This window comes from Strongylocentrotus purpuratus, unplaced genomic scaffold, assembly GCF_000002235.5.
Source record: "Strongylocentrotus purpuratus isolate Spur 01 unplaced genomic scaffold, Spur_5.0 spur5_scaffold_21, whole genome shotgun sequence".
Taxonomy (NCBI): domain Eukaryota; kingdom Metazoa; phylum Echinodermata; class Echinoidea; order Camarodonta; family Strongylocentrotidae; genus Strongylocentrotus; species Strongylocentrotus purpuratus.
In genome coordinates this window covers 26,658,784-26,673,376 of record NW_022145607.1, presented here as the reverse complement: position 1 = coordinate 26,673,376, position 14,593 = coordinate 26,658,784, and the positions used below count along the sequence as shown (strand labels likewise).

The window sequence follows — 14,593 nt, the reverse complement described above, 5'->3', positions numbered from 1 at the left end:
CCCTCAATGCAAAGCCTTTGTTGTTGTTTTAGTTTTATCGCATGATTCATTTATATATGAATATTAACGCCAATACCAAGCCTACAGTTAAGGCTCCAAGTGTTTTTTCTTATAATTTTCCACCCATTAACCGCATATTAAATTCAATATTACCATCCATATCCATTAATACCTGTTATTAACCGCGAACATTTTTGCCTCATAGACACGGCACAGGTTGTGGATGGAACATCTCACTGTCATCATATTGCAATGGAGGAATCTGAAGAAAGAATTGCCATGGTAACAGCAACACCCAGTGACGATGATAATCACATAAAGCATGACCCTCACAAGATTGTTCTTTGCTTGCCTTGCAATCTCTGGTTTGATGATGTTTTGAAGTTCATCGGTCACCACTCGCAACGTAAGTTGAGGCAGGGTACAAAGGGAAGAAAAAAATATTACCTGGGGGGCGTTTCACAAAACTTGTTATCAGTGACAAATGCCATTTTTTGTTATAAGCTATTGAAATCCTTGCTTCTGATTGGTTATTAGCAGATTTGTCACTGATTTTAGTCATTTGTCATTGAAAAAAGGCTTTGTGAAACAGGTCCCTGGACAGACACCAATGTAGAGTCTAGTCCATTCACTAGATTCCGTTAAAGAGCAAGTCTGACCCATTTGCAAGTTGTTGAATAAATAGAGAAAAAATAAACAAACAAAATGGTGAAGGTTTCATAAGAATCGGACAAAAATAAAAGAAAATTAATGAATTTAGAAGTTTTGCATAATTTCATGAAATGTAGGGATAGTGTATTGCAGAAATGAAAATTGGATGACAAAATGACTAGCTCCTTTGTACTTGGTAGACACATTAAAAAGTGTGTTTCACTGATGACAATTACACAAATTCACAACTTTCCTATTTTTAATGGGATATTGCTCACACTTTCGCTAATTCCCCTTCAAATGACAAATATGTTTATTATGTTTCACATTTTTTTCCCTCCACAGATGAAGTCCAGACAGAGGTACAATGTCTTCTTTGCAAACAGTCTTTTACAACAAAAATCCTCCTGACTGATCACTATGAAAACTTCCACAACGTTGAAGCGCTCGCAGCAACTGCTGCGCTACTAGAAGGTCCAGACAGGGACCAGAAAACACATGTTGATCACTCTTACTCCAGGGCAGAAAATGGAGACCAGGGAGAGGCAGACGTTGATCCACATGATGAGGAAGAAGACTCATGCAGGGAAGAAGGATCTGGTGAGAACAAAACAGAAAAAGGTGAAGGAGAGGAGGAGACAAAAATTGATGAAGGAAGAGAAGAAAAGGCACACATTGTTGGAGGAGCAGAGAAGGAAGTGATTGTTGGAGGGGAGAAGAAGACAGAAAAAGTTGAAGCAGGAGAGGGTATTTTCAGCGATGCTACCATTGGTACCAAGGCAGTGATCAAAAGAACCAGTGACGAACAGGATCAGGATGCTGAAGGATGCATAAAAGCCGAGGTCGAATCAAGAAATGAAAAAGTCATGGAAGCGGAAGAGGTGTCTTTCGGTGCTGAGATAGGAGTCATGGACAGTATTGACAAGGAGGAGAATGAAGGTGAATTAGAGGAAAGCGGCTCTCAGAGTCCTTGCAGGGATGATGGGTTGTCCAACATTCCAAATTCTAGGGGTCATATAGAGGAATTGGAAGAAGAGATGGATGTAGAGGAAGAGTCTGATGGACAGAATAGAGAGGTAACAGAGAACACTCTTGAAGAAAGGCTCAGTCCTTTTGAGGAGTTACAGGGTAGTAGCACCGCTCTAGATTCAATACACTCTGATCATCTGGATGAAAATGATGATAGCAATACTTTCATGGAGCAAATACACCTCGAGACAGGAGATGATTTCGAAGGCAGTTTTAGTGATGTTGATGATGATCATGAAGAAGAGACTCCACATTCGGAAGAGGACATAGCTGAGATGATGCCAGAATACGAGGAAGGAGACTTCCGTTTCATATCTGGACTCAGGCACCGACAGATTCATATCGCCAACTCCAATCTGGTAACAGACATCGGTATGCAGGTCTTCATATGCCTTCATTGTGATTTCTTAGACAGTGAAGCTGGACTTGTGAATCATATGCAAAGGACACATAAGGAAGTTCTGGAACTGGAGAGTGCAATGCTAGAGTTTCCAAGGGAAGTGCCGGCTGATAGGGACTTCCCAGAAAATGTAACAGGAGAAGAAGTAATGATGTTGTCCGAGTACCACAGGAGAAATCTTGAGCAAAAGCATGTGTCAGGTGGAAGTAGGAAAAAAACTGCCAGGACCGAGGGTGTACGAGAGAAAAGGCACCTTGGGTGTATCAGTAATGGGGAGACATTGGAAAAGAAGAAGAGATATGTTGAAAATCGGGTGCCATGTTTATGTCCAGAGTGTGGTAAAGTCCTGTGTAGGAAAAGTGCCTTGAGGACACATATCCTTGGAGTCCACAGCCGCTCCAGGAATCACCTGTGTGAGGTGTGTGGGAAAGCATTTCGGGCTTCTTACCATCTCAGCCAGCACCGGAAATCCCATCGGACGAAAACCTTCAGCTGTGATCTCTGCGACTTCACGTCTGATGTCCGCATGGATATTTTCGATCACCAACAGTTGCACCCGAACAAGTTTATCCTTTGCCATGTGTGTGGAACAGTACTCAAAAGCAAGACTGCCCTCAAACGCCACATGATGGTACATTCTGAAACGCGGCCTTTTTCTTGTACCGTTGAGGGCTGCACGTGGCGTTTCACAAGCGAGGCTCTGTGCAAGGGACACATTGAGTCGCATAATTCCCCAGGGGAATTCATCTGCTTGGAGTGCAAACGCCGCTTCCGCAAGCGGCATCACATTCGTCGCCACCTGAAGATGGTTCATGGAAAAGTATCAAATAGCGATGCTGATAAGTTTGTTGCGGTGGATGCAAAGGTCATGCCTTCAGCAGAACAGTTCGGTCAGATCCCGGTAACGCAGCTCAGCAAACAGCATATTGTGATAACCACGGATGAGCACGGTACTCCTATCTTCTGTGATCAAAATGAGGAGCTTGTGTTTGATTCAAAGACATCGTCTCTACTGCAAGTTACTGTTAAACATTCTGATGGAATATGATGCTCTCTGTGACACACCGACTAGGACAACATCTTAAATGAACAGTATCATCTATAGTTACTCAATAATGACTGGGATACCTCTATGTGCAATAAGATCTGATACAGAGTGTTATAATGATTAAGTTACCCTCCCAGACACAGGTGACACAGAATGATTTATACCGGTACCTATGACATGTTCAGGGTATTTGGTCATTTGCTATCCTATGATATGTTACCAAGAATGATGGAAACCGCAAAACATTTGACATCGAAAGTGTCATTCTCCTTGACGTATTCTTTTAGGTTATTGGTACACTTCAAATGAAAATGCAAATAACCTGCAAACTGTCACATATGTTTCTTGATTGTCTACCTGTCGTGTAATGAATTTGATCCTTTAAATGGTTTTAGCAGTGGAAATGTTAGACATACCTTTCAGTTAAGTAGGGTATATTGTCTCTTGAGAGCCGGAAGGGCGTTAACTGATATCCTTTGACGTTAATGCCCTTCTGGCTGCAAACGGATGATATGATGCATCTGTATTGTAAGAGTCTATGCTGCTTTATATAATTACTCAGGGAAAGATTCTACAGTTGCCCAAAAGAGTTGTTAATGTCTGTTTTGCAGAAAGAAACTTTTGAGAATTTGCAAAATTTCAGTGTTGTGATTCATTCATTTAGTAAATATGATTATAGGCTGAGAGTGAGAGAGAACGAGAGAGAGAGAGATTTGAAGAGGATGATAAATAAAGACAAAACATGAAACAGAAATAAAAGAGAGATAGATTGATAGAGAGAGAGAGAGAGAGATAGAGAGGAATAAAGAGGGTGAGAGAGAGAGAGAGAGAGAGAATGAGAGAGAGGGGGGGGGGGGGATGAGAGAGGTGCGACAAAAATAGAACATTGTAAAAAAAAGCTAGAGAGGTTGACAGAGAAATACATGTATGACAGTGAGCGAGAGAATGGAGAATAGTGTAATCGAGGTGAGAGAGAAAGAGAGAGAGAGGAGGACAGCCAGACATGTAAAATGGAGGTGGGGGGGGGGCCCGCCCCCCCCCCACTCAGTGTTATTTAGGGTATGCATATGCTCGTTCCCTCTTTTTGAAAGCACCCCCTATCTGAGGACTGCAAACATTTCCGAACCCCCTTTCGCGGGCTTTTCGCGGGCTTTTCCTGCCTTGGAGACCCCCCTTAATCAGGGAAAATGCTCAATGTACCCCCCTAAATTCTGAATAATTTCTCAGGAGTCCGATGAGATGAGAGAAAAAAAAGAAAAAACACCCCTTTTTAAAGAAATCTCCTGGTGAAAAGTCAAATACACCCCTTTTTTTACAATTCTCGGGCCGGACTTTGTCGCACGAAAAGTACCTTTTTACCGGACATTTTGGCAACACGCATGCGGTCATTCTGACCCTTGAGTGGGGAGGGGGGGGGGGGGGGTGGAGTGTGAGATTACATCTGTATTCTGTGGAAAGTTCTGTTTGCTAATATTATACATCAAAATCATTTGTGAGCATGAAGCATGTGGGTGGGGGGGGCCCAAATTTGAAATTATGCGAGCCAAATATTAGTACGTAATGGTGACCAACAGTGACGTAATGCGGGGGGGGGGTCGGTGCAGGGAGGGGCGAGTTTTCCCCTTCCTCCTCCGCGAACGCGGAAGTTTTGACGTTTCATTAAATTATTAGAGAAAGATGACGATTCGTTGTACCGTTCTCAAAAATAATTCTCGTCTGAATTAAGTTTTTCCCCTCCCGCGCGAAGCGCGAATTTTTTTTCGATTTATTAAATTATTACGATTCTTTGGAGAGTTCTCGACTCTTAATCCTCGTCTGAATTCAGGTTCCCCCCCTCCCGCGCTTCGCGCGGAAGCTTTTTAAGTTTCCTTTAATCATTAGAGAAAGAAGACGATTCGTTGTACCGTTCTCGACACTAATCCTCGTCTGAAATCAGTTTTCCCCTTCCACGCGAAGCGTGGAAGCTTTTACGATTCATTAAATCATTAGAGAAAGAAGACGATTCGTTATACCGTTCTCGAAAATAATCCTCGTCGGAATTTAGTTTCCCCTACATCCCGCACGAAGCGCGGGAGGTAACATTAAATCATTAAAGATTCGTATTACCGTTCTCGCCTCTGAATCCTCGTCTGAATTCAGGTCCCCCCCCCCCCTCCCGCGCTTTGCGCGGAAGCTTTGACATTTCACAAGAAAAATTTACGATTTATTAAATTATTACTATTCTTTGGAGAGCTCTCGACTCTTAATCCTCGTCTGAATTCAGGTTTCCCCCCGCGCTTCGCGCGGAAGCTTTTTAAGTTTCCTTTAATCATTAGAGAAAGAAGACGACTCGTTGTACCGTTTTCGACACTAATCCTCGTCTGAAATCAGTTTTCCCCATTCCGCGCGAAGCGTGGAAGCTTTACGATTCATTAAATCATTAGAGAAAGAAGACGATTCGTTATACCGTTCTCGAAAATAATCCTCGTCGGAATTAAGTTTCCCCTACATCCCGCGCAAAGCGCGGAAGGTAACATTAAATCATTAAAGAATCGTATTACCGTTCTCGCCTCTGAATCCTCGTCTGAATTCAGGTTCCCCCCCCCCCTATCGCGCGAAGCGCGGAAGCTTTTACGTTTCATTAAATCATTAGAGAAAGAAGACGATTCGTTGTACCGTTCTCGACTCTTAATCCTCGTCTGAATTCAGTGCCCCCCCCCCCCCTCCCGCGCGAAGCGCGGAAGCTTTTACGTTTCATAATGTTATAAGAGAAAAAAGACGATTGGTTGTACAGTTCTCGACTCTTAATCCTCGTCTGAATTCAGGTTCCCCCTGCCGCGGGGCGCGAAGCGCGGAAGTTTTTAATTTTCATGAAATCATTAGAGAAAGAAGACGATTCGTTGTACCGTTCTCGAAAATAATCCTCGTCGGAATTTAGTTTTCCCTCCATCCCGCACGAAGCGCGGAAGCTTTTACGTTTCATTAAATAATTAAAGATTCGTATTACCGTCTCGCCTCTGAATTCAGGTTCCCCACTCCCGCGCTTCGCGCGGAAGCTTTGACGTTTCACAAGATTATGAGAGAAAGAAGACGATTCGCTGTACCGTTCTCGATTCTTAATCCTTGTCTGAATTCAGTCCCCCCCCCCCTCCCCTCTTGAGCGAAGTTTTGACGTTTCATTAAATTATTAGAGAAAGAAGACGATGCGTTGTACCGTTCTCTATACTCTTAATCCTTTTTTTAAAGGTGTTCTTTGTCTGCTCCTTTTTCTTCCATGCCTCTTCCGATTTGGGGGACCGCCTCCCCCCCCCCCCCCCCCCCCCCCCCCCTCTGGCTACGCACCTGCGGTCAGATAACACATTTTGATACCTTGTCCGACCCCGCAAGCTCAGGGGTTTAAGGCATTAAATTGCGGTCAGATAAGCATTCAGGGGCCCGTGTTAGGGCCCTGGTGGGGTCGAGGCGGCTGAGCCGGCCCCGGAAGCTCAGGGGTTTTAGGTGTTTAATTAAGGTCAGATGAGCATTTTTGGTTATACCTTATTATTTTATGACACTGGCAGGTCACTATTTGGCGTGGGTTCCAGGGGGCGGAGCCCCAAAAAATCAGGGGTTTTAGGCATTAAATTACCGTCAGATGAGCATCTAAGGGCCCGCCGTAGGGTCCTAGGTGGAATCCAGGGGCAGAGCCCCTGGGAGCTTAGGGGTTTTAGGCATTTAATCACGGTCAGATGTGCATATTTAGATGCCTCATTATTTTTTAACACTGGCAGTTAACTATTGTTTCTTTCTTGCTCTCATTCTATTTATTTCTCTTTAATATACTTTTTCAAAAAAGTGGGGGGGGGGGGGGGGGGGGGGGGGGGAGTTCGAGGCTCCCGATCCCCGCCCCACCTCGGGCCTGACATGTAGGAATATCAAGAATCATATTTATTGCCTGGCTGTAAATTTAGTAATTTGTCATTCTCCAACAAACACATACAAACGTATTTACTAAAAATGAGGAAAAATCTCGGAAATTATGTCTTTTCTTTCCCTTTCCTTCCTTCTCTCTTATTTTTTGATTGGGGGGGGGGGGGGGGGTCAACAGCCTGGGAGGCAAGGCCCTTTCGGCCCCCCGATCTCCTTCCTCCCCCTTTTCTTTTTTTTTCTTCCTCTTCTTTCTTTCCCTTCTCTCCTCTTTCCCTTCCCTCTTTTCCTTTCTTCTCTCTCTTTTTTTTTTTTTTTTTTGCGGGGGGGGGGGGGGGGGGGGCCAAGGCCCGCTCGGCCCCCCCCCTGGATCCGCGCCTGGGGGGGGGGGGGGGGTCAGCTTTGGAGGTAAATATATGATTCCTGAAAAGCAACCTATTGCACTTTTGGAGGACACCATGTGAGCGGTTCTTAGAAACATCTAGCAATATGTATATAAAAATAAAATTGTACTTAAAGGCCCACTGCACTACTTGTAGCTACTTGCGCCCTCTATATAACAAACAATGCCTAATCGGTGACCATTGGTCCCCCATGATCCTCTTTGTCTTATGTTAACTGAGAGCTGAGTTTATGAGATAACCACCTGTCCAGTGACCTTGCAGAGCGGTCTAATCCCTCCTGTAAACTAGTACAAATAAGCTTTAGAAAAGGATAATGCAAATGAGCAATCTTACAGAAATGCTAATAATATTTTTCCCCTTTTATATAAAAAGATAGGCCTTCATTGACAACTCTTGTTTCATTCTTGACTTTTGTCAACTTTTCACTATAAGATGCACATGTACTGGTAATCTGGAAAAGTTTTTTTTTCTTTCAATCTCCTCCCTTTCCATCGCCCTCTAGCTCTCTCCTTTCTTTCTTTTGGAGGGGTAAACGACTAGGCGTCCCCTTGCATGGCTATATGTGCTCATTTGATAATGAGATATTCAAATGATTAATTACTGTGTCTGAAAAAAAAAATTGGATTCATTCATTCACAATAATAGAAAAAGAAAAATAACCTTAGGAAAACAAAGAGAGGCAGAAAGAGAAACAAAATATAAACAAACAGGGGGGGGGGGTGGGTGGTAGTGAGAGAATTAATTCCCCCCCCCCCGCAAATGTGAAAATCGCGCCAATCGATATTTCGCTCAGTGGGGGGGGGGGGGGGGGGGGGATATGGGGGGGGGGGGGAGGGTATAGTAAGGAGTATAAAAAATGGAGGTTTTTTTTTTACCCCCAAAACAACCCCCCTCCCCCTGCGTACGCGCCTGATTATCATCATCATAAATCTTTCATAATAATAACATTATTATTAATATCAATAAATGCTTACATAGGGCACAGTGATTCACAGAATCATTATCGCCAATCATCTTCAAGTTCATCATCATCATCATCATCATCATCATCATCATCATCATCATCATCATCATCATCATCATCATCATCATCATCATCATCATCATCACCATCATCATCGTCGTTTGAATGCTTGAATCGGGGATTTCCCATCTTCATGTTAATTTATTGCACGAGTTGGGGGCGCGGTCGTGATCTAGGCACTTGCTAGATCCTCCGCATGATGCGCGCGTTACGTAAACACGTACCGGTACATGAGTTATATTGATCGACAGTGCAGTGTTTTCGTGATGCATGCATGCCGTGCCCAAGTGGATAATTTTCTTCTAACCCTTCTTCTTCTTCTTCTGGTTTTAGAATTATACAGTATATGCCGAGAAAGGAGTGATAAGTAAGTAGACTCTTGATCCAGTGGCAGTGCAATGTTTTAGTGGGTAAGGGTGAACATGCAGATAAAAAAGTCTTAGACTATTTGTCGTTCGTTGACGTTGGACGTGAACTAAAATGTGTGTGTTATTGATTTAGGTCAATTACTGTAGAGTCTACATGAAGATACAATGTAGTCTATTGATTCCATACACCCCTAGTCTAGACAGAAATAACAGTCTGGTAAGGACTATGGGAAATGTTCAGACATTTGTCAAATGTCAAGAGAAACTGAGTGATAGAGGTGGTGGACGTGACTGGATCGAGCCAGACATAATCTCAGATTCTCAGGCGAACATGCAATCGTTGATCAAACGTGTTATCACTGTCAATTATCATGGTTATGTGCTCGATTGTAACAGTAAAGCAGTTACAGAGCTACCAATTGTGACGCATTATGCGTGACGTCATGCATTTCGAGGGTCTAAAAACGCTATACGTGTGTTATACCCTCGCCCGCGCTTGTGCGCCGAGTCATGAAAGTGTCACGCATAGCTGATCTTTGAATTTGGCGTCTCCAGAGCTACCAAGTATCGCGCACTAGGCGTGACATTACGCTTTTCGAGGGTCTGAAAATGCTCTTACGCACGACGCACATGCTAGATTTTGAAAAAACGCTATACCTTATACGCGTGTTATACCCTCGCATGCGCGCTCGCGCGCCGAATCATGAAAATGTCACGTATTGCCGATCTTTGAACTTGGCGTCTCTGCATCTCTGCAGTTATGTGACGGTTTAGTTGAAAATATTGCCCCGGGCTTGGCCTGCTTTCTGAAATCATGTTTATTTCAGCCTGAATTTTTTCTAATTCTTTCAAATTTAGCTGACATCCCAGCTCAGCTCTTTTTTTCCCCCCATTTAATTAAAAATGTCACCATTATGTTGCCGTTATTTTTCTGCTTTCTTACAAAATAAAATCGTTAAAAAGGTTGGGTTGCCCTTGAAAATCATGGGGGCAGACATGCATGTACTATACTGTAAGGAAAATTGTGCCTGCATGCCCTAATTTTGGCTCACTTTGAAACATCAGGTCATCGCTTCAGAATTTTGGGTTGGGTGGTCGCATTACCCGGCCCGACCTTTTGTGAAAACATGCCGCTTTATTCGCGAAACGTTTGTAAATAAAACCCTCTAATTTATAAATGGTCTGGTACAATTTACCTGACACTTTGTGAAAGCCGTACATCAAAATCTACAAAAGGTTGCGTCTTTCTCGTGCATCTTCACATGATCTTCCTCTTTCGTTTGACAAAAGTCTGGCAAAACAACCACCCACTGGATGTGATGACCTGATAATTTGAAGTATGCCTAATTATGTTATTATGTCCTCCTCTTACATACATTACATGTACACTGTATGTATTTTTCTAAACTACAAATTGAACTGAAACAACTAGAATTTACTTTGCTTGTCAAAATCAACGCCCCTCCCCCCCCCCATTTAAGAACCAGGATCCATTCCTGTTCATGTACCGTACAGTAGGTGTTTTTGTGCGATAATATATTTTTTTTGGATTCTTTTATTTCTTGTCACCACCAGATATGGGCTATACCCCAATTCAAACAGATTACGTTGCTTTTACATCATGTGTAACCGTCGCAAGCACATATCAGTATGCTTGATCAAAATTTATAGGAGCTTTCCTTTGTTCAAACTCCCACCCCATTTGGCAAATTATATGCATTATCCAACTAAGCATATCTCATCTGCACAGAACCATGAAGTTTGACACTGAATTATTTGGTCCACTTTTTTTCGAAGATAATGAGTCCTGCAAAATCCAACAAATAAATGTTCCTTTTCTTTCTTCTCTTTCCAGATTTGGCTACATGACGTATACATGGTGCTAGTTGGAATGTAGACTATTATCTGTGTCCAGAGACGAGTTGGCCATATACAACAGGATATCGATGTGTGCTATGAAAATGTGCAGATTCTGGTTCTAGTTCTAGTGATTATAGTGTTTTAGATAGCTGACAATTTCAAAACCTTGAAGAGCCAGCATGGCATCTCCTGGCCATGCACACTTTCACCTCATCAATGAGATTACAAATAGCCTGTACCTCACCAGTGCTTACGGGGCCAGTAGCCCAACAGCCCTGCGCGCCAAAGGAATAACCTGCATCATCAACATCTCCCTATCGTTCCAGACTCCAACACCCAAACTACGGGACATTGAATTTGTCCGGATCGCCGTTGATGACATCCCGACGGCGCAGCTCGGTGTGCACTTTGATCGGATCGCAGACAAGATCAACAGTGTAAAGAAAGGCGGCGGGAAAACCGTCGTGCATTGCTACGCCGGTCGCAGTCGATCGGCATCTTCTGTGATGGCGTACCTCATGAAATACGAGCACTTGACGCTCAAACAGGCTCACGTTCACGTTAAATCGCGTCGTCCGGTCATACGCCCCAATCCGGGGTTCTGGAAGCAGTTGATAACGTACGAACACCGACTGTACGGTAAGAACAGCGTCAAGATGATGTACACCCATGCTGGGGCGATACCGGACGTGTATGCACAGGAGCTGAAAAACTTTGTGCATCTGTGAGTGAGATTTCCGCGTCACTGAATGCTTGTTTGAGGAACTGATGATATTTGAGTATTGTTTCTAACTCTCTATACAGCAAGAACTACATGTACATGTTGATGATGTTTGACCAGGCTGGGGCAATACCGGACGTGTATGCGCAGGAGCTGAAAAACTTTGTGCATTTGTGAGTGAGCTGATCTCCGCGTCACTGAATGCTTGTTTGAGGAACTGATGATAATCGAGTATTGTCTCTCTAGAGCAAGAACTGCATGTTGATGATGTTCACCCATGGGCAATACTGGGCATTTACGCACAGGAACTTGAAATTTCATCCGCCTTCGTGAATGAGTTGTGTTCATCACAGAGTATGTAAGCCTGTAAGTGAGCACATTCAAGCATAGCCTGTATGATAAGAACAACATCAAGATGATACGCCCAACCTGGGCTGGGAAATACCGGAACTGAAATTTGTTATGCATTTGTGAATTGTGAGTGAGATCTTAGAATCACCTGCACTTCTTCCGCTTGGTATGAACTGTGTGGAGTTGATCTACATGCATGCCGGGGCAACACTGGATGTGCACAGTCAGGAGCTGAAACGTTTTATGCATTTGTAATTTCAAGGGTGAGAGTTTTTCATAACTGAGTGCTAGTGTACGGAACTTACAAGGTCAAAATATCATCTGTATGGTGTAATAATGGGATGATACACACCTGTGCTGCTTATTAGGCAATATTGGACATTTTTATTTATTAATGCAGTTGTAAAGTATATCACTTCATCACCGAGTGCTAATGCAAATAAGGAATGTATTGTAATGCTGCCATTTGATTTTGAAATATTTGTGATTTACTGATTTTCAAACCATTTATCTTCAAATGTTTCATAGTGCTAAGGGAGATGTTCATGTACATGTATTGTAGACCATTGTTCGAAATAAGAATGGGCTTGTCTCTGGCACTCTTTACCCTACATGTACATATCTGCAGAAACTGAGAATCATAAAGTATCTTAAACACATCAGTTGTTAATGTGGAAGTGTAATGAACAAAATAGCCTACAGGGCAAGGAATGAACAAAGCTATATCAAGATTTAAGTGCAAACAGGAAATTGATTTCCTAAGATAATGTACGCAATTGTCAAAGGCATCTATTAAAATGTCAAAGACATTTGTATTAAGCGCTATATAAAAATTAAATATTATTATTATTATCTAAGCATTGAAAGTATTGGAGAACCATTGCATGCCAAGTGTTGCAAAGATGTTTTTGAAATAAAAATGTTGGCGGCATTAATGATAAAATACCTGTTTGGCGATAAATTGTCGAATAGTAAGCAAAATACTGATTAGAAAATGGTATAGCAGTATGCCTCATAACACTTTAAACTGCCTCAAAAAACAGCCCTGGGAAAATAAATAGCATTTTGAATATGATCGAATAGCAAATGAAGAGGAAAGATCGACAGTACCTGTAGTATATGTGGCTAACACTTTCGAACTTCATGCATGAATGAGTCTTCACTAAGCAAATAAATCTTCAGGTACATGTAGAGTGTCCAGGTCAATATTTAGTAAAAACAATGTTTATAAATTTGTTTGATGATTACAGTGTACATGTACATGCATGTAAAATTTTAATGATTTTGTCAGCAGTACATGTACATGTACAGTACATCTACATGTACTATATTATCAGCAGCTTTCCATATCCTATGAAAAAAAAATCTGAACCCAAAAGCCTGAATTCACAAAGCAGGTTTGTCGACAAACCAAGGTTTATGTACGTCATATGACGCGTTTTTATGCGTTTTTTTTACAAACCTGGTTTGTAAATAACAAAAGGTGGTTTTTCGAAACGAAAGGAGGTTTGTCGACAAACCTCCTTTCTGAATTTGGGCCAAAGTGTTTATTGAATGAAACACTGGTTAGACTGCCCGTAGCATACATGTACATGTACATGTAGGTCCTGCAGGTATTCATTGAGCTGTGTGTTATAAGATACAGAAATGACGGTTTTGCCGCGCCATATCTGAATGAGGCCTTAGTCTCTCAGATAATATATCATTTAGATGAATGATTTATTCATTTAATCGATAGACTTTTACATGTGTTACATTCAGGTTACTGCAGTTGTTGATATAAAAATTAAATACATTAGAGTGCTTTTTGATTCCTTATTTGAATTTGCAATTGTATTCAGTGTTTTTGTGCTATACCCAATGAACAATTTCTATTTGTTTGAAAATGGGCTCAAATCTCTTTTTAGGGTCTGGGGATCTAGATTGGGATATAAGAATTGCTCTTAGTCATGAAGATGAATGATTTAATGTACAACCAATTGACATTTTCATGTATTACTTCAGGTTACTGCAGTAGTGCAGTTATTGATTTAAAATAAAATATATTTGAATACTTTTCCTTAGTTGAATTTGCTATTGCATTCAGCGTTTTTGTGTGCTTTACCCAATGAACAATTTCTATTTGTTTGAAAATGGGCTCAAATCTCTTTTTAGGGTTTGGGAGCCCGAATTGGGGTTTAAATGAATTGCTCTTGATCTCTGAATCCATTTGATTTCATTACTCATTTTATACAGACTGGGATACAGTATGTCCCTGTAAACTCTGGCTTGCAGTGAATTTACCGGGGCATTTTCCCCATGCTTTGATTAAATTTATTTATTCAGTTTTTTCTTTGTGGTGCAATATGTACAGTTGTCACTGATGCTACCTAAAATTATTTTTATGCTGTCTGTTGTCTGAAATATTCCATGACAGGGTTGTTTATCTGAGCTTATGCTCATTTTTGGGTGATAATATTTGCTGTTTGTTTTGCCCATTTGTCTGCGTTGATGCAGAGTGTTTTCGAGTGCCATATTGGACTGTATTTTTTTGTTATGTTACATCATTGATATATTACCAAAGTAGAATAGTAAATACAGAACTTCCAACAGTTATACATGTAGTTAAAACAAAACATAATTAGAGAATGATCTAAATATCATCTGTTTCTATGAAATTCTATCTGTACATTTAATTCTAAGGAAGAAAAAAAAGTGTACACCTCTATAAGTACATGTACACTGTACATTCAATGTATGCACATGTGTATAGGTAGACCGCTTTTATTATAACATCATTAAACCCAATCAAATTTTACTCCTAAAAAATGTATTTATCAAGAGTTCCTAAAAGTGCATTTATTTATTCTTTT

General features: G+C 41.6%; 1 protein-coding gene across 1 annotated transcript; it reads left to right on the top strand.

Moving 5' to 3' along the window:
* Positions 1–8,727: 8,727 nt before the first annotated feature.
* LOC115918955 (dual specificity protein phosphatase 14-like) lies at positions 8,728–12,260 on the top strand. Its single transcript, XM_030995531.1, has 2 exons — positions 8,728–8,808; positions 10,665–12,260. Exon 2 carries the CDS (start codon positions 10,849–10,851, stop codon positions 11,395–11,397), a length of 549 nt encoding a protein of 182 aa, XP_030851391.1. The 5' UTR covers positions 8,728–8,808; positions 10,665–10,848; the 3' UTR covers positions 11,398–12,260.
* The last annotated feature ends 2,333 nt before the right edge of the window (positions 12,261–14,593 follow it).